We start from the raw sequence: 25,096 nt of genomic DNA, 5'->3' as shown, positions 1-25,096 counted from the left end.
AAAAGTTTGATGACCTACGCAACTTGTTTGTGACATTATTCATGCATTGACAAGCGCGTCGTATTCGTCAAATCACCTGACCCTCTCGTGCTAATTTTCGTTCGCGCCAAGTAAATGGCGTGACCACGGGAGCACCCTAACGTAAGCGGCTAGATAGATAGATACGCGCAAAGGCGCCGAAGTTCGCTAAGAAATGCTTCGCATTTAAGACCTTTCCAACGAGCCTGACGTTAAAGAAGGTAACTTATCTTGTTATCGGGCCTGTCCGAGATGTCCTACCACTTTTGCGCTGAATAGCTGCATTGCCGCACCGCGGTGGTCTAGTGGCTAAAGTACTCGGCTGCTGAACCGCAGGTCGTGGGATCGAATCCTGGCTGTGGCGGCTGCATTTCCGACGGAGGCGGAAATGTTGTAGGCCCATGTGCTCAGATTTGGGTGCACGATAAAGAACCCCAGGTGGTCAAAATTTCCAGAGCCCTCCACTACGGCGTCTCTCATAATCATACAGTGGTTTTTGGATGCTAAACCCCATAAATCCATCAATTAATTGCTACATTGCTACAGGCAAAGCCTTAAATGCTTTAAAGGTAACTATACTGCGACTCGCGCTGCCGATTGCATGCATCCCATTGAGCTTTGTTTTCTTGTCAACCTTGCTCAGTATATTGTGAGATAAGACAAATCGTAGTTTTAGTTCTCATACACGCCCTTCTTTCTTTTCGTTCAACGATACATGCTACTAGGTTTCTAAGAAATAAGGTCGCTTGTTGGTGTTTGCACTAGTTGATATGCAAGCAGATATATGCACGCACACTGCGCACGCTACGAATCAATGAACTTAATATATATACCCGGGAACATACCTACACGTACGCTACGCACTCGTGATCTTCGCGCGCGTATTTGTGTGTGTGTATTTACACGCATACCAAAAATCAAAAATGCCTGGTGGGAAGGGTTAAAGCAGCTTAATTTGGGAATCGGTAGTACAACGTCTTGCGCAGAAAACAAGCATGTGCAAAAATTATAGTCACACATGTTACGCAACAAGTTTCCTAAAGTACTTTAGTATGTAAACGACGCTATACTCGGCGCTTAGAGAAGCCCGAATATTGATAAGAATGCACACAGGCAAAACAATGGTGTACTCACAAAGGAAAATAGGACGTCCTGAGCAAATTGCATAAACACCTCACCTTCTTTGGGATGCATAAGTTTCTGGTTTGCGACGCTCTCCGTTTCGTGTCGTCTGCATCCTTTGGGAAGGGATACAACGACACGTTGCCATCTGTCAACCGCAATGCCACTTGTTTCAGCGGACTGAAAATGTCTTTAGCATCGCTTTGTTCTTTTTTTAGGGCTGGCGCGCGTGCGACATGACGAATAAGAAAGGAACCATTCGGCCACTTCTCAACGCGCCCAACCTGGTCACACATCTCATTTCAAGGTTGAACGTGCTAGTGCCGTTTCCATGCACACCCGCTATGTGGCGAGCGCTCAGTTGGAGTCGCGAATATAAAGTATAAAGTAGTAAAAATCTATAGCGAATGCGCAGTAGTCACCCATAGCAATTGCGAGCAAATTCCAATAAAGACAAGCGTAAGGCAGGGAGGCATGGCCCGTTCGATGCTATGCACCACGTGTTTACAGGAGCTTTTAGAACTGTAGGGTGCGAAAAATAAGGTTAAGTGGAGTGTATCTCAACAATTCATGATTCATTGATGTCATTGAATTGATGAATCACTGAGGAGAGAAATTACAGCTGACAATTACTAAACTTGACACGGAAGGCAAAATACTGGGCATAGAAATTAATAAGCATGAAACTGAAGCAACTTGAAAGTGTTTTGGGAGAGCCAGCGCTTTCGGATAGGTGAAGAGATACTGGAAGTTGTAAAGGAATATGCGTACTTACGTCAAGTATTAACCTCTGAGCCGAGTCGTGAGAGTGAAATAACTAGAAGAATAAGAATCGGGTGAAGCTTTTTCGGCAAGCATTCCCAAATCACGCATGGCAGTCGGCTAATATATCCCTCAAAGGGAAAGTGTATAACAGATGCATCATACGGGCGCTCACCTACGGAGCAGGAACGTGGAGGTTTACAAAGAGCGTTAGCCTAAATTGTCTACAAACCATGCAGCGATCGAACAAAAATAAATGGCAGGTGTAACATTAAGAAACAGGAATAGAGCAGAGTGGGTTAGTGAACAAACGAGAGTCAAGGGTATCTATCATAGTTGAAATGAAAAAATAAGGTACGCTTAAGCTATGCCCTTAAGAGTTGAACGTAATAGCAATAACTTATTCCTAGTGCGTGCTGAGTTCAAATTGTTCTCTTTAGTGAAGCTTTCGCACACAGCTTCATTCTGTGTAATTGGTAGCTTGTTTTAAATCACGGCAGTTTTCCTCGTGAATTCTTTTCAAGGTTTCTATGCACACTCTATACGTGGGCTTAATAGAAAAGGCGCAACAATGTGTGCGCCTTTTGTAGTTCGTGGTCTGTTTTAAATCATGAAGTCATTATAATCATATGTTCTGACGCCCGATCGCAATGTAGGTTTGTACCACAATTATACTGGGATATTACAAGTTGCATTGTGAAGCATGCATACGAGATGCGTGCGTTTGTAAAGCATGCAAGATAATTTGACTGCATTTCGAAGCAGAGAAGGTTGTTTTCACGAAATTTCCAAGCAGTTTTGTGGCTTTATGGTAGAATAGTCGCATGCCACTCAAACTACTCGGACTCTACCGTCACGCAGGCCCAGATTTTGTAAGCTTTGTTTTATCTGCATCTTTCTCAATTTTACGGTCACGCACCGGATGATTTTTCATTCATAACCAAAGACACCGCCGTCGACGCCGACACCGGACATCTGCAAAACGATCTCTTCAATGCTATCGCGATTATTGAGAACAAATGGACATGGGTTGAGCACGTAGGCTGAATAACCGCTAGTCCTTATTTGTAACCGATGGGATTTCAAGAAAAATCAAATTTGTGAGAAGTGTTGTATACCTATTTTCTTTTAAATACACTTGTTGAAAGTTACGTGTGCATTCTAGACGCTTTTTTTGGAAAGCATCAGAAGTCATCGCCTGCTGTGACTAGGGGACTGAGACCGCGCCCCACCACCACCGATATTGCCTTGACGGGGCGGCCTTTGACGGCGGCGTGGACGAAAGAGCATTGCGTTGCTCTGTATATGGTGTGCTGGAGATTGGTGTGCGGTTACGTGGACAGGAGGGGATGGACTGCGTGCCTGCATGAGGAAAGACGCTCATAAGATTTTGTGGAGAGCAGACATGTGTCCTAACGCAGAGATATTTTCTGCTCTTCCTTTCATTAGCTCTAAGAATATAAGTTCTTCGGTTTTCAACAAATTTGACTTTTCTTTTCTTAATTGTTCACAAGAGGAAGAGAAGAAAAAAAATCACAGCATATCCACGGAGTAAATGATGATGAGTGGGGCGAAACACCCGTCAAATCATTCATGCTTACGTCTGTGCGCCCGTTCGTCCATGCGTCCGTCCAACCATACGTGCACCTGTTCGTACGTTCGTTTGTGCGTGCGTCTGTTCGTCCATCTGTCTGTCCGTGTGTGTGTACATTTTTGCTGTCCGCGTTTTGTTAACACCGAGGGCATGATAACGATGCCATGCTACGCTTTTCGTACCATGTGAACATGCGGATATGTGCCTAGTAGGTGGGTATGTGCTACCGGTGGTTACAAACGGGTATGTGCCACCGTTGGTTACAAAGGATAACAGGACAAACGGGTGACGCCAAAAGGAGCTTCGCCCCTGAAAACGTGGGCTGATGAGATTAGGTATTTGCAGGTACAACAGGCAGCAGAAAACACAAGACTGGGTGGATCGGAGGAGCATGAGAGAGGTATTTGCCATGAGGTAGATGTAGCCAGGCTGCTCATGATAATGGGGATGAGGATGATGATGGAAAGCATTTGCAGGGACCACGATCACAGCCTTTTTGTTTATGCTCAAGAGCCTATCACCGTAACTACCGTTCACCACGATGGCTAGTAGTACGTTGTAATATGTGTTGTGGTACAACATTTTTAAGGCATAAGAACTGAAGCATGCATTTCTCACACAGTCATACAACGTCTTTCTGTCTCAAACGGGCATACAAGACAAACGTATTCTTGACACGATTTTTATTTACGGTGTTCTTAAAATCACTCTATTAAAATTTTGTGTAGAGTGCCTATATAGTGTACAGACACTACTTTATTACGGAAGGCCAGCCCATTTGCTGGAGCCCGGCAATCTGAAGAACGCAGGGCTGTGAATCTGTGTCGCGTTTTCTTCACTGGGCGGCACGTCTTCAACGCCTGCGCTCGCCGTCACCTCAGCCCCTTCAGGTGACCGCACCGTGATGATGTCCTCCGGAGTTGCCGCCTGCTTGTTGTTGACCTTCTGGTTCGGCATCAGGAAGTCTCCCGGTGAGGCGAGGCGGCCAGCGCGGGAGCGAGATCCAGGCAACGCGATGTGGACGTCGGCCACGACTGCTGCCAGCAGCAGGCCCAGCAATAGGCCGGTCATGACGCCCAACGTCGCAGCAAGTGCGTGCTGAGGATGACGGCACCAGTCAAGCTGAACCCACCTGGTAAATGCGGTTGTGTTGTTTACTACACATAACACTTACAGAGGCATAAACACGGGACGAGCTAGTGGCTAATAAAACAATATAGTGCTGTGTGGAGTGCAAAATACACCTAACGTCGTTAGCGCACGAAGGGTTGAGGCGTGCAAGTGCAGGTGTCAAATGCGAAACATTCCTTCGCGTACTGCAAGCGCTTTTGGCATCTATCTATCTATCTATCTATCTATCTATCTATCTATCTATCTATCTATCTATCTATCTATCTATCTATCTATCTATCTATCTATCTATCTATCTATCTATCTATCTATCTATCTATCTATCTATCTATCTATCTATCTATCTATCTATCTATCTATCTATCTATCTATCTATCTATCTATCTATCTATCTATCTATCTATCTATCTATCTATCTATCTATCTATCTATCTATCTGTCTATCTATCTATCTATCTATCTATCCATCCATCTATCTACCTATCTATCTATCTATTGATAATTTTATCTAGCCACCTTTGTCCCGATGCTCTTATGATCACCCCTTTAACCTGGGGTACACCTAACCTAGTACGGGAGGGTAAGATGTGACGAATACGACCCACTGGTCACAACATAAATATTGTCGCAATCTTGTCGTGTACGTCATCAAACACTTCCAAAAAAACAATTCACATACCCGGTGGCTAGCATGTGCCACTGCCAAGCGAGTATATGCCACAGGTTTTACACATTTTATATCGATGTTCTAACTTTTAGAGCGCACAATGTGCTCAATAAGAAAAAGGCAGATGACGCATTTTGCATGTACCCAGGATCGGTGATAAAACACATGAGTAATTGTAACACATGAGTGTTAAGGAAAAGCTGACATAGGCCACGTTGAGCAGACAAATGCAAAAAAAGTAAACGTCAGTAACCCAGCAGAAATTGTACCCAAGCGTTCAGCGTGGCAAAGAAATATTTTACCACGTAGCCAAGCCAGGTCTCGAAAATACTTTGCAAATAGACCCCAATATTCCTCAAACGTCCATTCTGGTTGCAGTACTGGCTGTCAAATTTTATAAGCGCATCATATATACTCACATGATAAAGCTGTTATGTCGGGTTAAGGTCAATTGTAATTAGGCCCCATCCGCTGAGAGTGATTTTTGTAGCAGTGTTGATGGCTACCATACCAGCAAGCACCAACGCAAACACCAGCCCCTCATATAAGCTTAACGCTTCTGATGTTGCTAATATCAGTACATGCTACTGTTGGCATCGCTACGCAGCTGCCAAACAACTGTTATTATAAAACGTATGCGGCTGTTTAACGTATGTGTGTGCGTGGATTTGTACATATATTGAGCGCTACCTAATAACGTCTCACTCAATAAATTAAAACTTTTTCACCTTGCATCCACATGTTTCGCAGAACATTGATTACCAAAGTACGAGAAATCTGCTGAATTTATCTGTCCTCTGAAGCTCGAGGTATCACACAAGTTCTCCAAACTGAAATAATTTTCTTGGCTTGTTCACTAAGAAGCGCAAAGCACTAAGCAATACATAAATGCATATAGCTGATAAATAAAGCACGTATAGCTTATATGGCACAGTCGTGGATAGCTCAGCGTGTACCTTTAAGTTCATTTAGTAGAGTAGTTGCGATGATTGTTAGTTCTATTACGCAATCTCTACGGGCATAGGCATTGTTCCAGAACGCCTTTAGGCTAAACCTTCTGTTCTAGGTGAACATCCTATCAAAGAGGTAACTTGGTGACAATGCCCTAGCCGCCTACACTTGATTGATATGTGAAGTACAACATCCCAAAACCACCATATGAATATGAGAGACGCCGTAGTGGAGGGCTCCGGAAATTTCGAGCACCTGGGGTTCTTGAACGTGCACACAAATCTGAGCACACAGGCCTACAACATTTCGGTCTCCATCAGAAACGCAGCCACTGAAGCCGGGATTCCATCCTGCGACCTGCGGGTCAGCAGCCGAGTATCTTAGCCACTAGACCACCGCGGCAGGGCAGCCGTCTACACTTACATCCCGCTGTAGAATGTCTGCCACAGCAATCGATAGTTGACGCTCCCTCAAACACGTAAAGCAAACAATTTAGCACAGCACGCATCTGGTCATTCGGTGCAGCAAGCACCCAGCACGCATCGTGTACGCATCCTATTATCAATTTCGAATTTTCGTTGAGCAACTCCAGGTTTTCATTTTATACGACGCCGAACTAAAACATATACTTTGACCGACTTCACGCATGTGCACGCCTGCCATTGTCGACGCAACCTCTTGTGAACGTTTAGATATAAAAAACACAGGACAAATACCTAGATATCTTAAAGCAAGCGAAGTGTATAGTCGTGCGCTTTACGATCTTCAGACCCAAGGCTGCAGAGTGTTATAATTCATGTACGCGAAGATGACACAAATCACAAATCAAGTTTAAAAAACATCTCAGCGCTCCGCCCCTTCTTGATGCACATGTTTTTTTTTCAGTGTCATTTCTTGTTGCTAGTGAGATGGCTAGTCAACATTCGCAGTGATGCCAATATCATTGTCCTAACTTTAGTGATGCGGTTGTTATGTGCTTCAGTAGGTCTGCCTTATTCGATGACGAAAACGTGGCTTGCAAATGAACTGACAAAGTTACGAACAACTACGTCATGTTATAACCTTTTCATATGATGTTGTCGTGACGCCCCGTATATTCGAAATCGCTACGTTCAGAATTTATGTCCTTTTTACACCACGCCGCACAATTTATTCATCACGTGATCTCTTATGGGATGCGTTACTAAGTTACCTAATAAAAGTCAACGAATTCATTGTACGCGAGAAAGAGGCAGACAAACAGATCGGCTCTTTCTTGTGTCCTGTGAATTTGGCGGCTTTTCTTCAAGTAAGGGGAACCAACTACGCGAGCTTTCAAATTTTGTGCGATACCAAGTAAGGTGCCGAGAAACATTTGAGGGGGGATAGGACGATGCATATAGTGCGAACGTCATGGTCAGTTAGTGCGTGGAAGTCACATTGTCACTGGTTGCCACACCGCAGTTTGTCTCTTGCACGTAAGAACGTCGGTTTGACAACAAATGTACTACAGTGATTGCAGAAGTTTTTTCTCTTTGAAGTGTTTGAATTGTAACAAGCTTCATTTTTGAAATGTGGTTTCTTTTTTATCAACCAGGAGACTAACCTGGACGAGCTGCTGTCGTCTATCGCCGGCAGCTCCCTCTCGAGACCGATTGCGCGCAGCGCCACGTCAGTCTTCCCGCTGCTGTCTTCCTCCTCTTGGGAGTGTCGATGGCGGAAGTAGTGCTTGATCTGCTCCGGTATCCAGTAGGGCGCCAGGCTGCTGCACTCGGACGCGTGGGTGTCCGAGCGGCCGTTCTCCTTGGCACTTATTGAGGACACGGCGCCCACAGTCAGCGACACGTTGGACGTCGTGTCTGTCTTGTGGGTACTGATCTCGGAGGCCTCGGGAACTGTAAGAACCGCAGATGGTGGCTTCTCCTTCTCCGGGCCGCCTGCTACGAGATGCAAGATCACATATCAGTTAAATTATTCTTGAGAAAAGCGAACAGCAAAAGAATGATATGTGCAACGTTTGACATGGCGATATAGTGCCGTCCAGGAAAGGAAGAACACGAAGCGCCTTCTATCACTCGTTTATTCGTTGAAGTGTAAGGAAATATTCAATGGATCTACATTGCAATCGCGAGTATCTATCGAACTGTTTCTTTTTCAGCTTCTGGGGTAACAGCTTGAGAGGAACGCCTCATTCATCTGCACAACTCTTGAAGCTCTTCCTGGACATGGTGATGTTGAAGCTACTGAATCAAAGCGCGACACTAGACGAAAGAAAAAACGGTGTTTGATTATCAAAGTTGCGGCTGCATACCAGCCTGCCCCAGGGTATTTAATATTTCACTGCACATGAGCACCAATGTATATGTGCTCCAGTATTTCGGTAAATGTAAATGATGCTCTTTCTTTTGGCGGTGACTGAGCACCCCACCGTAAATAAATAAAAAAGTAGACTAGGAGAGTCAAATCTCGTGAAGAAATATGATATTGAAAACGACTCTCGCTTTGCGATGACAAAAAAACACTAGAACGTTTGTGGTGTAGTTCTAACGACGCGTCAGGAAGGGCCTACCTTTCCAGCTAATGTGAAGTTGATACCACACCACCTATGAGAGCTGCGCCTCAAGTCAGTCCCATTTTGGCCTCTAACTTTGATTGCAAAGCTCATAAGAGAGGCTTCAAAAACGACTCGTGGTTTCAGATTGGCGAAGCAGCGCTCTGTCAATTGATGTTACTTTATGTTCTACCTTATGCCAAGTAACTAATTTAAGAAGTGCTAGTTTGGTATATAGAAAAAAAAATCTTCCTTTTTCTTAGATGTGAATGTGTTTACGTTATTTGTGCTTTTTTCAACAGCAGGTCCCCCTGACAGTTTTCACTTTGTGACCTCCATTGGTAATATTAGCATTTTTGCATTGTATTGTATTGTATTACTATATTTGAAAGTCTAAATCTTAACTTTCTAAGTTTTTGTCAGTCGGATTTGTCTTGTTGCTTCCAGAACCGACATGTGCTTCTGCATTGTATAGGAGGGTGTCGGAGCTTTTCATGGTACTGCAAATAATTTTTCAATGCAATGTTCGGGAAGATGTGCGCAAGAGCAAGGCGAACAGATCCAGTGCTTCAACGCCAAAAAGAGTCCGCTTCGCCACTAGTATGGATCGCGCACGCGCTGTTTTGTCTTCTGAAGTGATATCTGGTTACAGCTTGCTTATTTACGTGAATCCAGTTCATGATGAAGAACTAGCACAAAAAAGTGTGATGCGCTTGTTCTGTAGACTCGCTCATTTTGCACTACTATTCTTGGGCTATTTTTAATCATGAGTAAGTGACTAACTAAACAGTCTAACGCCAACTCCTGGGCATGCCCGACCACAACGGTGGCACTAAGGCATCGCTTTCACGTTTGTTGATCTTTTAACTTGAGTACCATGTAACAATACCGAATGCAGGAAATGCATCATGAAACACAGGCTCGTATTACATACATACATACATACATACATACATACATACATACATACATACATACATACATACATACATACATACATACATACATACATGCATGCATGCATGCATGCATTCATTCATTCATTCACACATACCTATATACATACATACATACATACATACATACATACATACATACATGCATGCATTCATTCATTTATTCATTCATTAATACATACATACATACATACATACATACATACATACATACATACATACATACATAAAACCACTACCTATGAAAAACTGCCAATGATGTTGTTTTATGAAGGAGATGACAGCCTACCGCCGGCAATTATATTTGCTTCCACTTCCTTCGCATTTACAGAACAATTTTTACTAATAACATCCCCTCTTCTTTTCTTGGCATCATTACTTGTTAGCACTCAATATTATTGTGCCCGTGAAAGAAAACAAGCCTCCAAGTTCAAACTTTTTTCCTTCACTCACAGTGAGAGCCTAGTTCTGACAGACGTCATTCTTTCAGGTATTATGCGAGAGATAATTGGTAATATGCCAACTTGTGCTAAGATCACGTGCAACGTGACGCAAACCTGCAAAAAAAGAGTGTTTCCCACTCCCCGAATTTGCAACTGGCTGCCCTGACTGACGCTCCCACGTTTAAATGGACATATATACATTATAAAAGCGGATGGAGTGATGACCACCCCGGTAGCTCAATGGTGCAGCATCGGGCACGCTTTTCGAAGGTATCTTGTTGGTCCTGGCCGGCGGCAAAAAAATATTTAGCGCACTTCTCTTTCTTCACAATTACTTTACAACTACTTCTTACGACATCACATACCCTAAACTCTCTTTGACACCATTGCCTGTTAAACTGTTAAACATCAATATCACCGTGTTAAACAAAGAAAAAGAGATGTTCTATCTACGCTTCTTTCTCCAAAAATAGCGATGTTTCACCTTTCTGGCCTTTGACGTTCCTCTTCAAGAAAGCGATGCGTTCCAGATTCGGCGTCTCAGCTGCAGGCGCCGACCTGAGTGGAGACAAGTCCTGTCTGAGCATGTCACTTCTGACGGGGTCAGGGTTTCCACATCGCACTTTGTTAAATCGACATACTGAATCCTCTTGGTTGGATGTGGAAGGCCGTCGTTCGCGATTTAAGAAAATAGCGCAGCCGAAAACTACGGGGCGTCTTCTCTCCGAGCGAGACGCCATAACCTATTTCTACTTCTTCCTCTTCCAGCTTATAAGTGCTGTGCCACGAGAGGCTCGTGTGCAGTAATATCTATGGCGATGCCTATGCTTTACTATAATATGCCTTGAAATATAAACGAGCAGCAGGGTCCGTACAATGCACGCACTGTAATTAAACACTAATATGAAAAACAGTAGTCGTCTTTACAATCCCATACGGAACACGAGATCGTCGCATTAGCATTCGTCATCCTCTCTGACGGGGTAAAAAATGTCAGAGAAGCAAGTTTTAGAATGTGCAATGTCTCCCCCGTGTCAAAAAAAAGTTTAGCACAGAACGAACATGCGCATAATTTTATTTGAAACGAAAGCAAGACAACAGGGCTTTCAGTTTTGGTATGCTTACCATTGTTTACCAATAGATTTGTGGACATCCTGCTCTAATCATCTCGGAAAGGCGACAGGTGCGTGTTACGAACGAGGGATGGCTGCAGTCGCAACGCAGGCATAGTCAATGCATGTCCCTTCGGTGCACGTGACTGCCACAGAAAGCTGTGATAAACTGGGGCAGCCTGAGAATGTTCACAAAGCTTTTCATACACGACTACCACGCCAACATCGGTATCAACTGTCTGCATTTTTAGGAGAGATATACAGACAAATGCAATCCTGCCATAATGCGAATTCTGCGCAGCTTTGAGTCGGAGCAAGGCTGCTTGTGTTAAAAGTTTTCACTTTCCGCAAGTTATCGACCACGTTTTAAATCATACATTTTGTGAAGCAGTACAGCACTCATTGATGATGATGATGGTGATGATGATGTTGATGACCTAAACTAATGGCTCACACCCACTCTGGGGGATTGGCCAAGAAACGAATATTGAGATAGTGGATCACATAAGACTATTAAATCTAATGAATTTTAAGATAGCTAGAAGTATTAAAAGTTTACTAACTGAGAGATGTGCAATCAAAAGCGCCTTGTTTTGACTAAGAATATTTGTACAGCAGATCAGATATTCCGCTGACCCAGAGTTATTCAATGATTGAATAACTCTGGGTGACACTGACCAGATGAGGAGGCTCCCAAGGAGATAATATTAGAAATAATTAAATCCAATCGAATTCGATTTTTGTCTTTCTTTGGATAATCGAGGTGCGCACTACATATCTGAACGATATTGTGTGCACTTTTTGATGCTCAATGTGGCTGGTGATGGTGACCACTCATGGCTGATCAGGTAGCTGTTGGTGGGACGCATTAAGCCGCCTACTCGTTGCCGAATTGGAGTTGTGTGAAACATGTTGTCTTTTTGATCTTCTACCACGCTATGTTACATAGGTTAACACGATTATTTGCGTGACATGGCCAGTGTATATGGTCATTTTGGGAAAGAATATGAAGGACCAGCGTCTCTGTGGTCAAATACTAGTCTGATAGTCGGTGAGCCCTGAGTCAATTTTCATTCATTCCAGTTTTTGTTTTCATGTATAACAGGTACGCCATATAAAGTGACGGCAACACGGACGCCGCCTAATGCAGAAACGCGCTCCTGAAAGTGGCACTATAATAATATTGGATAGGCTACAGTGCAATTCAGGTGAATATCATAGCAGACTCACAAAAAACAGACAATTGTTGACTTAAAACTGCATTTATTTGCACTTGAACAAGTCTTTTTATGCAAAAATATGTTGGCCAACTCGGCCTTCGATATTTAAAAGCGGCAATGTCATCCGCACGAATATTTCCTGTGTGTCAGCACCGAATCAGCGGTGGCTGTTGTACAAATCGCGGGTGTAAGATAAACAGAATAGCCTAATGTTTGTGAAAACACGAAACAGCTACACCCCAGCTCTTTCAAGGACATCCTTGGGCAATCAGTGGAACGATCGGCACGAGCGAGGCTAATAGCAGGGATGCGGCAATCGTGGGTCCTCTATTTGCCATTTTCTATATACGTCCACACACACTCTTTTGCTGCGGTACTGGAAGCCTTTTACTTCCTCCCTTTCTTTCTCCGCGTTAGTGGGACCTCCTTAGCGAACGAGCTACATCGTGAAACCAAGTTGTCCCGAAAATCTTAGCAGAGTTGCTGTTCTACGCAGTGACGCCTCTTCGGCACTCTGCACTCCACCTCAATGGAATTGAAATCTCCTTCTGGGAAACTTGTGTACCGGCAAGACCCGGATATCCCTCCTCGAGCACCTTCCATCCTGCCTGATCGTTTCTTGTTGATTGATATGTGGGATTTATCGTCCTAAAACCACTATATGATTATGAGAGACGCCGTAGTGGAGGGCTCCGGAAATTTTGACCACCTGGAGTTCTTTAACGTGCACCCGAATCTGAGCACACGGGCCTACAACATTTCCGCCTCCATCGGAAATGCAGCCGCCACAGCCGGGATTCGATACTGCGACCTGCGGGTCAGCAGCCGAGTACCTTAGCCACTAGACCACCGCCGCGGAGCTGCCTGACCATTTCTCCTCTATCCGATCGTATAACGCGCATACATGGTGGGCATAGATCTTCAAGCATCATCCTCCTTGAAAGTGCAAGGAAAAGAGCAGCGTAATATAAAGAGAAAGTTATTTCCGATTGTGCAAACGCAATCGCTATTGGAATGATATAACGGAATGATTGCATTGGAATGATAGCATGCACTGTAATGCTCCCACTGGAGAAGGACGAGGAGGAAGGGAAGAAATGAAAGGCAGGTGTCTTTTTCAATGAGCATTGGTCCCGTGTATATAAACCCCAAGTGCTATTTGTTCAAACACTTCTAGATGCTTTAAATGTTAATATATTCGAGATCACACCATCTGTCAAACCAATCGGCCAAGTCCAAATAGAATTTGACAATATCTTCCCCATGAACGCTAAACACTTGCCCTCTAAATATTTGATTGGTTTATTAGAACAACACCTGTCTCAATTAGGTACTAATACAGTAATTGCAACGGATGCATCTATGAGTGGCGAGAAGGCAGGTGTGGGTATTTTTTCTCTCTCATTATTCTGGTCATTTTCATTACGCCTCCCAGATTATACACCAATATTCGAAGCGGAATTAACGGTCGTTATACTAGCTATTCGTAAACTTCCTGTGACTCATTCCACAGCTGTGATAGTGACTGACTCGTATTCCGTCTGTTCATTCTTATCATCGTCGTCGACATCAGCAGTACTAGAGACTTTTAAATCATTAATCCCAGCAAACATTCGTCTAGTGCGAATGATATGGGTGCCAGGCCATCGTAGTATATTTATAAACGAGATGGCTGACAAACTTGCGCGAACATCTCTTGATCTTCCGATTGTGCCAATCATGCCTCCTACAGCTTATGTAACAGCAGCGAGGTTTAGAAAACTTTCCCTTCTTGAACACTCATCAAAAACCATGATACCGAATCCAGATTTCTCGCACCTGCACTTCACATGGAATAATAAATGGTGTCCCACGCGTAAATTGGAAGTCTTGGTAACAAAATTACGTTGACGTGTACCACCTCTTAATTTCTACTTAAACAGGTCTGGTCTGGTGCCATCCCCTCTGTGCTCAAGCTGTAGCGAACCTGAACATATCAACCATTTTCTTATCACATGTCACCGATTCAAAAATCAAAGAAAAAACTGCTTCGAAATTTTATTCAGAAAATTAGGAATATCACCTAATACTCCCAATATTTTGTCTTTTGGGGCCATTTCATTGGGACACAGCGACAAAAACATCTGCGGGGCTCTCTGCGAATTCATATATAACACAAGAAGATTACCTTGCTGAGTCAGCGATCAGCTGTCGAATTTTACTAGTCACACTACCACTTATTATTTAGCTGATACACTGCAATGATTCAACTTTCAGGAGAATTTCATATAATGATTCCACCACAGATATTCAACAAATTCTATTATTTCTCCCCCCCCCTTTTTTCTTTTTTTTTCTGACATTGCGCCAAATTAACTTCACAGTCAAAACACAGTAATCATATTCCCCTAAGCTAGAAAATCTATAGGTATTTACTTGCATTAACCGCCGGCTTCTTGGCTAATTTCCCTTAGTGGGTGAGAGCCACAAAAGAAAGGAACAAGCAAGCATGCAAGAAAGGTCAACGAGACGAGCATTTTGCTACCCTGCACTGAGGAAAAAGGGTTGAAGGGAGAAAATGAAAGAAAGGGGAGGGAAAGAGTACCGTCAGGTTACGTGGGCGCCTGTCACTTTCACGCTTGCTGGAAAGATACCGTACACTTATGGGATGGCTTTCAATTAGCTGCTGATTTCTTATTTATGTGTATTCACTTAGTTTGTTAGTCAATTTATCACTTGTAAAAGAAATATAGCAATATTCCTAGAAAAACAAAATTAGTGTAGTTGCAACACCTCTTCAAAATATTACGTCGCCGTTTCCCTGTGTGCACAACGCCGTTCGGCTAATAGCGGAGAACGACAACGTTCAACATGTTCTTTTACACGAGATGATGTGCTTTGTTGTCTAATAAGTTTAACATTGACCACAATATTTTTCCTTTAGGGAAGTGAAAGTCAATACAGTGCCCTGAACGAACATGAGGAGGCACAGTCGGATGCAATTTTGCTTTGACCGCAAGTTTCGCGACTTGACGGCAGCTTCGGTAATACTGATGTAGTGCTAAGGGGTTCAGAAATTCGTCTAAATTAACGGCCTCAAGGTAGCGACTTTTTTTGCGAGTACTTGGTCTGCCTCTTTTCTGCCCTATGAACAAGGTGAACCATGCAAACATTGCACAATAATTAACGACAAAAACGGCGGAACAAAGCCCCATGAGCTGATGAAGTTCAGCTGGAGCGCATGATCTCTCTGATGGGCAATATTTCTGAGGCAAAAGCGGTACGAGTACGGCGAAGCTTCTATGAGAGCAAAAAACATTGTGCGCTTGACGCAAGAGTTGTTCAAGAGAGAATCCATCCCCCTGAGACGTTCATGCATGAGAACGTCTGAAGCACAGAATTTCCGATGAAAACGAGACAGGGTGCTTAAATATTGATAAGCCTAGTTCACCACCCACCCGTCTATTTCGTGTTTCGCTGGGCAACGGTCACTGTGGCCCGCGTTCAACCACGCGCCGCTGTATTCACTGCGGAGTGCTGCCGTAATCAAAGGAGACCTTAGCCATCACGGCCCCTCCAGTGACCGGCCAGTTCATGCGTCAGGGAATACTTTGGTGCCAGTACGCCCACCTTGCCGTCATAATGAGAATGAAGCTGCCGAGAATTCAGCTTCTAAAAATAAAATCATTGTGCGCGCTCGCACGCACGCACGCACCCACGCACACACAAACACATACACACACAACACTCATACACACACACACACACAACACACATACACACACACGCACACACACACATACACGCACACACACACACATACACATAACACACATACACACACGCACACACACACCACACACACACCACACACACATATACACACACACAACACATACACACACACCCAACACAAACACACAAACACAGGGATTTTCTTTTGTGCGCACATATTGAAATACACCGAGAAATTCAGCATTTGGTCTCTAACATCCACGAACGCTTGATGCGTTCGAAATGCTAGCTATTTATTTGTAGTTTTTTTAGAAATATTCACGTTCCAGCTAGCGAGAATTCCTTGTTACATTTTTATGATGAGTCTTGTACTGCTCCACTGCGGAAAGTCGCGACACAGAGGTTTAACTTCAAAAGTTACAGTGAAAACGTGTGTGGCATACAGGTGAACTTATTTACAAGTAAATGAATCTGTTGTACAGGCACTCTAAATGAATATCTTGCTATCCAAACGGATGTTTTGTGAGAAAATATAGTGGATATAAAACATGAAGGACATTCGAAATTGCATGCTAACAGCATGATGCTGGAACATGTAGCAAAAACAACCGTAGGAAAAAAAATTCGGCAAATCCCATGTACCTGAAATCCACGTTATGCGAAGCATGCGGAAGGAAGGTGACCGTGTTGCAATTTTTTATAGAGTGATACGTCATGAAATTACGCTAAGTATATGTACAAATGTTGCACGCACAGACATATGTTGAAGAGTTGCAGATGTTTATATAACCAGTTGTTTGGTCTTGTGCAACGATGTCAACTGGAACATGCGTGTTAGCAACACCAGAAGCTGATATGAAGCGCTGATACTCGCGAAGATGCTGTCCCTGCAGACACTGTTCCTAAATCAGCTTCAGTGCATGACACTTACCCACAATATACGTTAACCCGACATGACGGCTGTAACAAAGGAGTACATATGTAATGTTTATAAAATTGGGTAAGGAGCACTGCAACCACTATTGACGTTTCAGGAAGACTAGAGTATATTTGAAAAGTAGTTCCGAGACCTGGGGTATAGCTCTGTTGTAGAATGCTTGACTGCCACGCAGAATACTTGGGTTCGATTCCTGTCGGGACACTGAAGATTGTTATCGGCATTCGTCGGGAGGTCAACGCTTCCAATGGCAGCTTCTCGTTACCATTGGCGTTTATTCTTTGCATTACTCCTGTTGAAGCTACCAATGTCAAGTATTTCTTAACGCTCGAGTGTTAACGTGTCCCATGTGTGCTCTCGTCGTTCCTGGGTAGATTCTAAGTGTCAATCATTCGTGGCACATACCCGCATACCAGCGGCACATACCCATTTGTGGGTATGTGCCACTACCTGACGGGAAGTGTTTGACGTCGTATCTGGCAGGATTGTGACAATATTCATGTCTTAGCCCATGCCTCAGATATCTCAAACCATCTTACCCTCCCATGCTACTTTTGATTCACATCAAGTTAATTGAGTGACCACGAGAGCACCAAACGTAAGCGGCTAGTTAGATAGATAGATAGATAGATAGATAGATAGATAGATAGATAGATAGATAGGTTCCTAGATAGATAGATAGATAGATAGATAGATAGATAGATAGATAGATAGAGAGATAGATACGCTCAAAGTCGCCGAAGTTCGCTAAGAATTGCTTCACATTTAAAACATATTTGTTAAATAGTTGTTCCTAGCAAGAATATTGCAAGTCTAGCGTTATGAGCCATATCGAATCATCGCATGTGTTGAAACAGACGTTTCCTACCTTAAACGCGTGATTTTTGGTTTTTAGCATGTCTAGCTCAGTGCCAAAAAAAGCCTATTTCGGTAAGACCTGGTGACTCAGTCTAAGCACAGCATCGCAGGCCAATCGAGGTGAAAGAAAACTCTATCAGCATAGCTTTACGAAACATCAAGTAGGGAGCACAAAAACAAACCAAAGAAAAATTGAAATCGAGAGAATACATATAGGCAAGTTACTCCTCAAGAGAAAGGAAGTAATATGGTTCAGAATGACCTCTATATTCTTTATGCGTTATTTTTCCTGCATCACCAGCCATTGCGGAAGGTCGAAGCCTGAGAAGCGGTGGACCAGGAGGGGGCATTAAAGACGGCCATTCATGTGGAGAAAGCTCCCTGTGGCGGGGTGGGGACTCACCCGCCCAGCTGAACGATGCGGAGAGGTGCATTGTTGCCGCCTCATTGAAAGGCAGCAATACACGCGATCAGCGGGTGAGCTGGGTTCACAGTGCTCTGGTCTGAGGTAGACTACGTGCTTTGTTTACGTATCTATTTTTTACCTCGCTTCGATTGTCGCGGGGCGTTAAGCAACAGGGTTTCCGCAGCAGTGGTCTTGGCCTTCTATTAATGGAGCTTTCACATTGCTATTCTATGGCAACAATGTGACGTCACCCGGCTTCATGCAACAGATGAAAGGAGAAGCCTCGCTTTCGCACTTGCAGGGCTCCTCTGACGACGAGTCTCATGAACTTATATTAGCACCCCACGCCACTCACCCAATATCTATATTATCAGCTACTGCATAGAGTTGCCTGGGTAGGTTGCTTCCTTTAAAGTTGTCGTTGCATTGCGCACCTGGTAAATTTTAATGTACACTGTGACAACTCCTTGGTGCTTCCTCAGATATCATGATGCTCTTGGTGCTTCCTCAAACTCTCTTGGTGCTTTCTCAAATATGAGTCCTCAGAAGGATAACGATTGATATTTAGAGGATAACAGTACAGCCTGTAAATACCAATAAAGTTTTTATGTGGCTTGTAATAGGTTACCGTCTAGCACTGTTGAGGACTTGACTTTTCTTGACAATATTGTCTCTTAGTTCTCCTCGATGACACTCTGCCCATGCAATGCAAGTCATCTAATTCATACACATCGTTAAATATTGCAGTCAGAAAATTTTGATTCGTTACGTTCATAAGCGCCATCCTTGTGGCATGTTAGAGCCAAATAAAGTCACGTGCAGCATGCCTAATTTAGTCAACTGGATGCCCAATTTAGCCAACGGTGCTTATATAAGCATAATATTTCAAGGCTGGCGCCACTAGTTGGCTCTGAAAAAACTTCGCACACTGAATATGAAAACAATGAAGGTGTCATCATGCGCGAATTGTTAATGTGCGGAATAAAATAAATTTCTTTGCCAACTAGATGAATAATGTGTATATTCAATATGAGGTGTTTTATATAGCGTAGAACGGAAAAAGGCTCAAATAGTTCATAATCCACTGAAGTCGAATGACATATCTTTGTGTTCATAAGGGACGAGCTCTTTGTTACAGAAGAGAAATATTTTATTAGCACACTACACAGACGCCTGTTTCTTGAGTGCGGTCAAAGTAGTTCACTGCAGTTTGCTTTTGACGTGCGCTAGGAACAATGAAGTATGTAGATGTGGTTTCCGATATGTCTAGCGAATATTCAATAGTAAATAATATCTAACACATAACAATTGATTTAGAAATGGGAAAGTAGGCAACCACTCATGTGTTGCACGAAGCCACAAGTACCTGTTCGGATTCCTTTCGTGTTACACACGAGTGGTTGGCTACTTTCCTTTTCTTAGCCCTTCCGCCACCTTGCTGGTCTCAGAAGAACTCATTTGCGCATGAAACGAATCATTGTGCGCATTTGGCTGGTACACCAGTGGTATAAGCATACTCATTTTCATAAATTGTGCCCATCTTTTAATTTCCCATCTACGTTTACGCCACCCCCTAAAATCAATGCCAAAGAGGGTAAATGTTGGTAACGTGGAAGGCATCAGCTTCTCCAGCTCAAAAATCGTTTACGAGATATGCTCTTTATGAGGGCAATCATGTCAGGCTTCCTTGAATAGTCTATTTCACTCGAATTATCACGTTCAAAGGCAACGACATTTAAGGAGCTCAGGTTTCTTGGGTCACTGGTTGGGGGAAAGGTTTGGGTTCACTCCGGGAATCGCGTAGTCGTTACTGCCGAAAGTCTGAAAAACAACCTATCTAGACGAAAAAAAAATTGTGGCAGCTATAAATAGTTTTATGACAGACAAACAAAGAGGACCGCTTCACTTCAGCAAGTTATCTTTGTGAAATAAGGAGATATGTTGCTTTACCGGGTACAAATGGATGATAAAGCAATTACTTCACTACACATTTTCCCTTACAAGATTTTCATATTAGATCAAACTAGACTTACGACGACGGCATATATGGTCACGCTTCCATCAAAATTTTTTGCGTGGAGTGTCCGAAATTTTTGCTACGTGAATATAAATAAATACAAAAGTTTTGTTTCAACTCTTATTTCACTATAACTGCTATTATGAGCAATTTATGATTCGATCACGAGAATCAATTTTGTAGAAGCGCAGAACACATTTGTACTTCTGGTTAGTTTAGTTTGTATTTCGGGAAGCACTTATGCACAATTATTATATACAGCTATAACCCTAATATGTCCCCGGGTCTTCGCTTTACAGGCAGGTTAAGCATTTGCGCAAGTCCCAGCTGACCATACGTGTTGAACTGGCAAAATATTGTGTCTGTTATGTCACAGTGCAGCCTATTTGCTTGATACTTGAAGTTCCGCTGTGTGAGGCTCTGACGAATGTGAATATTTGAAGCTAAGTAACAAAGTATCTTGCGTCATCGCCCTTGTGCCATTGTCGTTAGGGACAGCACCGTTCGTGCTTGTGACATAACTTTTTTTCCTTCGGCCGAAATCCAGGTCAATGCCCTGCTTTGACTTTGAAGCGCGGCATTGTCATTCGCAAGTCTGAAGCGTAAAGAGACAAAAAGAAAATATTCCCCTCTCCCAACGTGTCGGGCAGCAAACTGCACGTAGTCTAGTTAACATCGCCACTTTTCTTTAATTTTATCTCCATTTCTTCCCAATTGAAGCTAAGTTTAACCTAATATTTCTTCCACCTCACGTGGGACCACATAAAAAGGGGGTGTATTTGATGCTTGTGGGTATTTGATGCATTGTATGCGCAAGAGCATTTTGTACCAGTTACGCTCTTTTGATGAGCATAGTTACTAAAAGTCTGACTAGAACACAGTCGTTTATCACAATTTAGTACGATGTACTTCTTGGATATTTCATTTTCTGTACAATACGATATCATTTATTTTGACCTCAGAAGTGTACGTACCAACTCCGCATGGCTTAGCTGCGTATAATGTGCAACGTTACATTAGCTGTCTATCAATATCGTTGCGCTATAGCCCCAGCATGATATAGGCGAGTGTGAATTGACGACACAAAATTCAGCAGTTCCAGGTTATGTTTTGGAATGTACTTTAAAGGGCCACTCACCAGGCTCTCAAAATACATAACAAAAACGAGCGCCATATTCTCTGCCAATTATTCTGGACCTTCTTGATCACTTCTCTGAGGCAGACAGTAGTTCCCATAACGTCGATAGTGTACATCTCCTCGATTGATCCATATACATGAAAATTCAAATGTTACTTGTCTTCTGCACTGCTTCGTCATGCGGGCGTCCATCCGTTATTTCTTGTCTCGCATGAATATCGTCCGCAATCAACCGATCACACTTTATTTGGTGTGTTTACAACTGCGCAAGCGGCGATAACAGCGTATAGAAGTAGCGCAAAGTCATGATAGGCTCTAGTGCTTAAGGCTGACGTGGTTAATGTGTTTTGAGGAACTAAGAAACGAGGAGATTGCGAGGAGGAGTGAGATTTTTGCACACTCTGAGTGATGCATAGGCACGCGTATGCTAAGAACATCTGTCTTTAAATACCGAATCATTTCATGCCGTAAAATGAGAGCAGGCGGAAAGGAAGTTTGTAAGTCTGCGTGAATGTGCTTGTTTCATTGATATGCAACCTATAGATTCAATGAATAACCTATTTTTGCTGCTGGAAGTCCTATATACATCAGAGATGCCATTCTATTTTAGTATATACTTCAGCGAGATCCGATTGGTATGTGGGGTTTAACGTCCGAAAACTACCATGTGTATACGAGACACGCCATATTGGAGGGCTGCAGAAATTTCGAGCACCTGCGGTTCTTTAACGTGCACCCAAAGCTGAGCACACGGGCCTACAGCATTTTCGCCTCCATCCAAAATGCAGCCACTGCAGCCGGGGTTTGATCCCGCGACCTGCGGGTCAGCAGCCGAGTACCTTAGTCACTAGACCACCATGGCGAGGACATCAGCGAGCTCCCTCAAAACGCATTGAAGCAGTGTCTGTCATCATATTTCCTGAACAAAGTACCGTCTAGTACATTTATACCGACAAGAATCGGTCTGTTGTAGAAAACACACGCATGAAACGAACTTGCCTGTCTATATAGTACACACACTGCTGAAATATCTATCCCACTCTCGTGTTTCTATGATGAAATTGAGTTCGCGCCATACCAATTGTTGTACTGTATCAAACAGGTGCATTCTTAATTTTTTATCGCTTCACTACGTACGTCAAGCCCTATATCGGAGTATATAGAGTATAAATAACGTGTCACGTGTAATGTGTGGACAATAGTGCGTTATCTGTAAAGGAAGGGTAGGAACCTACACATGTGCATTCACTTGGCTTTAGTTGCAAAAATGTTCACACGAACACTGCTTATAGAATTTTTATGGTTATTGTTTTTTCTGTGTGATGCTATGTACACATAGTATAGTCATATATTGCACCAGACGTAGGTATACTACTTTCGTGTGCCATTTGGAATATTACTGTTGTTGCTCGTTTTGGACGTAATGCAGGTGTAGCGTGTAACGTGACATATACGCATATCTGTTTTTGCTGTCTTTGTGTCAGTACAAGGAACTCTACAGCTTGAGAAAGCTGCGAGATGCGATAGCATTTTCACAGATCCCCAGCGCGATGCATGAGTCGTAACATACCCGATGAATCAAAAAATAATTCTGCCTCATAACATTGAATGTATTCAAAAAGAAAGCTGTCAAATATTATTTGTAGGGCCAAATTTTAAAGCTGTCATGAAGCTAATTATAAAGGAAAAACCACATGGCAACATATGCTTGTATACAGGAAGACTCGCGCGAGTGACAGATTTTTTATCGCTTTGAATTGCAGCGCATGCATACAGCTGTTTTACAGCACGGGCAGACCTTTGTTTTCTAGTTTGCTTCATGAAAGTTAGTTGTGCAAAAGTTTGCACAGCCGTGCAATAAAAACACATCATGGACTCCTTGTACACTCTTTTTCGGGGGTGAATGCACAGGGTATTGGAACAAAAGTTCTTGAAATGAAAGAGAGAGAGAGAGTACGCCTTGCGCAATATGTTGAGTAATTATTCTCGGCCATAAGCATGCAACCGGCACATTCTTTTTATCCTAACGAATGTGACCGTTACTTACCGGCGTTGTGTTCATTACAGGTTGTATAGTTTAATGAACATAGATATCCAATCGAACAGTGCCTAAGCTTTGCAAGGAGCACAATAGCCTCACAGAGAGCTAAGGGTGCGCTAAAATTAAGGGGTGCCAAACTATGCATTGTAGGAATTTTGTGTGTGTAAAGCTAGAGTGCAGAAGTGTGGAAGGGCAAGGGGGAGGCGCGATATTGTCTGAATGTTCCCCACCATAGCATGCTCGGTGAACGCCCCGTTTTACAGCTTTGAAACGGCGTCGTAGTGGGATGCCGAAGGAAGCTCCCGTGGCAGAAGAGCGCTTTCTACAGGCATGGTTAACACTTATTTATGGCTCAGCCTGGTCGTCTAACTGCCGTCGCATTTACGGTGGCCGCGTGCGAGCGTAAAGCATCACTTTCCTACTGGGCTAGGCAAGCTGACAAAGGCTTGATGATCTTAAAGCGCAGTGTTGTTTGCGTCATAAGAAAACAATACGACGCACGAGAAGTGTCTGTATCAGGGGCTGTTACCCTCACGTAAATTGCAAAACTCAGTGGTATTCGGCGTGTTATGTTAGTTCACAAACGCAAGAAAAGTAAAAAAAGAAGAGGTGCATCATGACATTATGAACTAAGATGTTAGCCGAAGGACTTAGTTTATGTGGTCTTCTAGCGAATTAGATGCTGGAGCAACAGTCCCATAAAACTTCTCAGATGTCGTTACGTGGGGCAAAGAAAAGTGCTTTCCCGTGTACCTTAACACATCGCGTTCAGGGATTAGACTATAACAAGTCATTCTGTGTCTATATAAACAAGCAGCACAAGTAAACTTATGCCGTATTCTCAGCGCAACCGAACGGTATAAAAGTGCGAAGGGGCATATTCTATAACAAGCAGCTGTTTGTTAGTGTATTCATCGAGAAATTATTCGTTTTATAAGCCGACAATGCCCAACGGTGCAGCACGAAGGGTGTATGCCACCAGGGTTTTTTTTTCTTTCTGAATGTACGTCAATATAGAAACGAACACAACAGTTAATGACGTTAATGTTGTTGGAACGCTTTGAGGTGATTGGAATAAGCTTGTGAAGTTTTAAACCGCATAGTACATCGAAGTTAGGTTATTTAAGCTTGTATTTCTGAAGCTTTCATGTTGCAAAAGTGTTGGTTCATCTTTATGCATTTAAATTACTTATTGCAGTTCTTTCAGAACATGGACACCCCGGCTATGTGGAAAAAGAGTTGCATTTGCTTTGCCATAACTGCTCGTAATCAATAACAGTGATCAAATAAGAAACAGCTACATTAGTCCTCGTATGAAAACCCATGAAATCTTACTAAGTCTGACAGGTAATGTACGAGACCATACTTAGTCAGTTTTGATATCATAAATCTTACATTCAGCCAGATGCCTTCGGTGAAAGAAATCGATGCTCGAGATATCCGCTATTAACGCTGCAATGAAAGGCGCTTCAAGTGTAG

General features: G+C 43.1%; 1 protein-coding gene across 4 annotated transcripts in view; it reads right to left on the bottom strand.

Annotated features, from left to right (window-relative positions):
- Positions 1-4,162: 4,162 nt before the first annotated feature.
- Positions 4,163-25,096, bottom strand: part of LOC142786693 (uncharacterized) — a 42,850-nt gene continuing 21,916 nt past the window's right edge. For 2 of the 4 annotated variants that reach the window (XM_075884329.1, XM_075884328.1), the window contains exons 2-4: positions 10,659-10,732; positions 7,831-8,164; positions 4,163-4,628 (exon numbers count right to left, since the gene is read on the bottom strand). In XM_075884329.1, the coding sequence (XP_075740444.1) occupies positions 4,256-4,628; positions 7,831-8,164; positions 10,659-10,732 (781 nt within the window). In that variant the 3' untranslated portion in view covers positions 4,163-4,255. The remainder of the gene's footprint in view (positions 4,629-7,830; positions 8,165-10,658; positions 10,733-25,096) is intronic. The other 2 variants (XM_075884327.1, XM_075884326.1) reach the window with 2 other exon arrangements.

The sequence above is a fragment of the Rhipicephalus microplus genome, unplaced genomic scaffold (genome assembly GCF_043290135.1).
Source record: "Rhipicephalus microplus isolate Deutch F79 unplaced genomic scaffold, USDA_Rmic scaffold_28, whole genome shotgun sequence".
Taxonomy (NCBI): Eukaryota; Metazoa; Arthropoda; class Arachnida; order Ixodida; family Ixodidae; genus Rhipicephalus; species Rhipicephalus microplus.
Note: the sequence above shows the minus strand (reverse complement) of the source record. Positions and strands in the feature narration are given on the sequence as shown.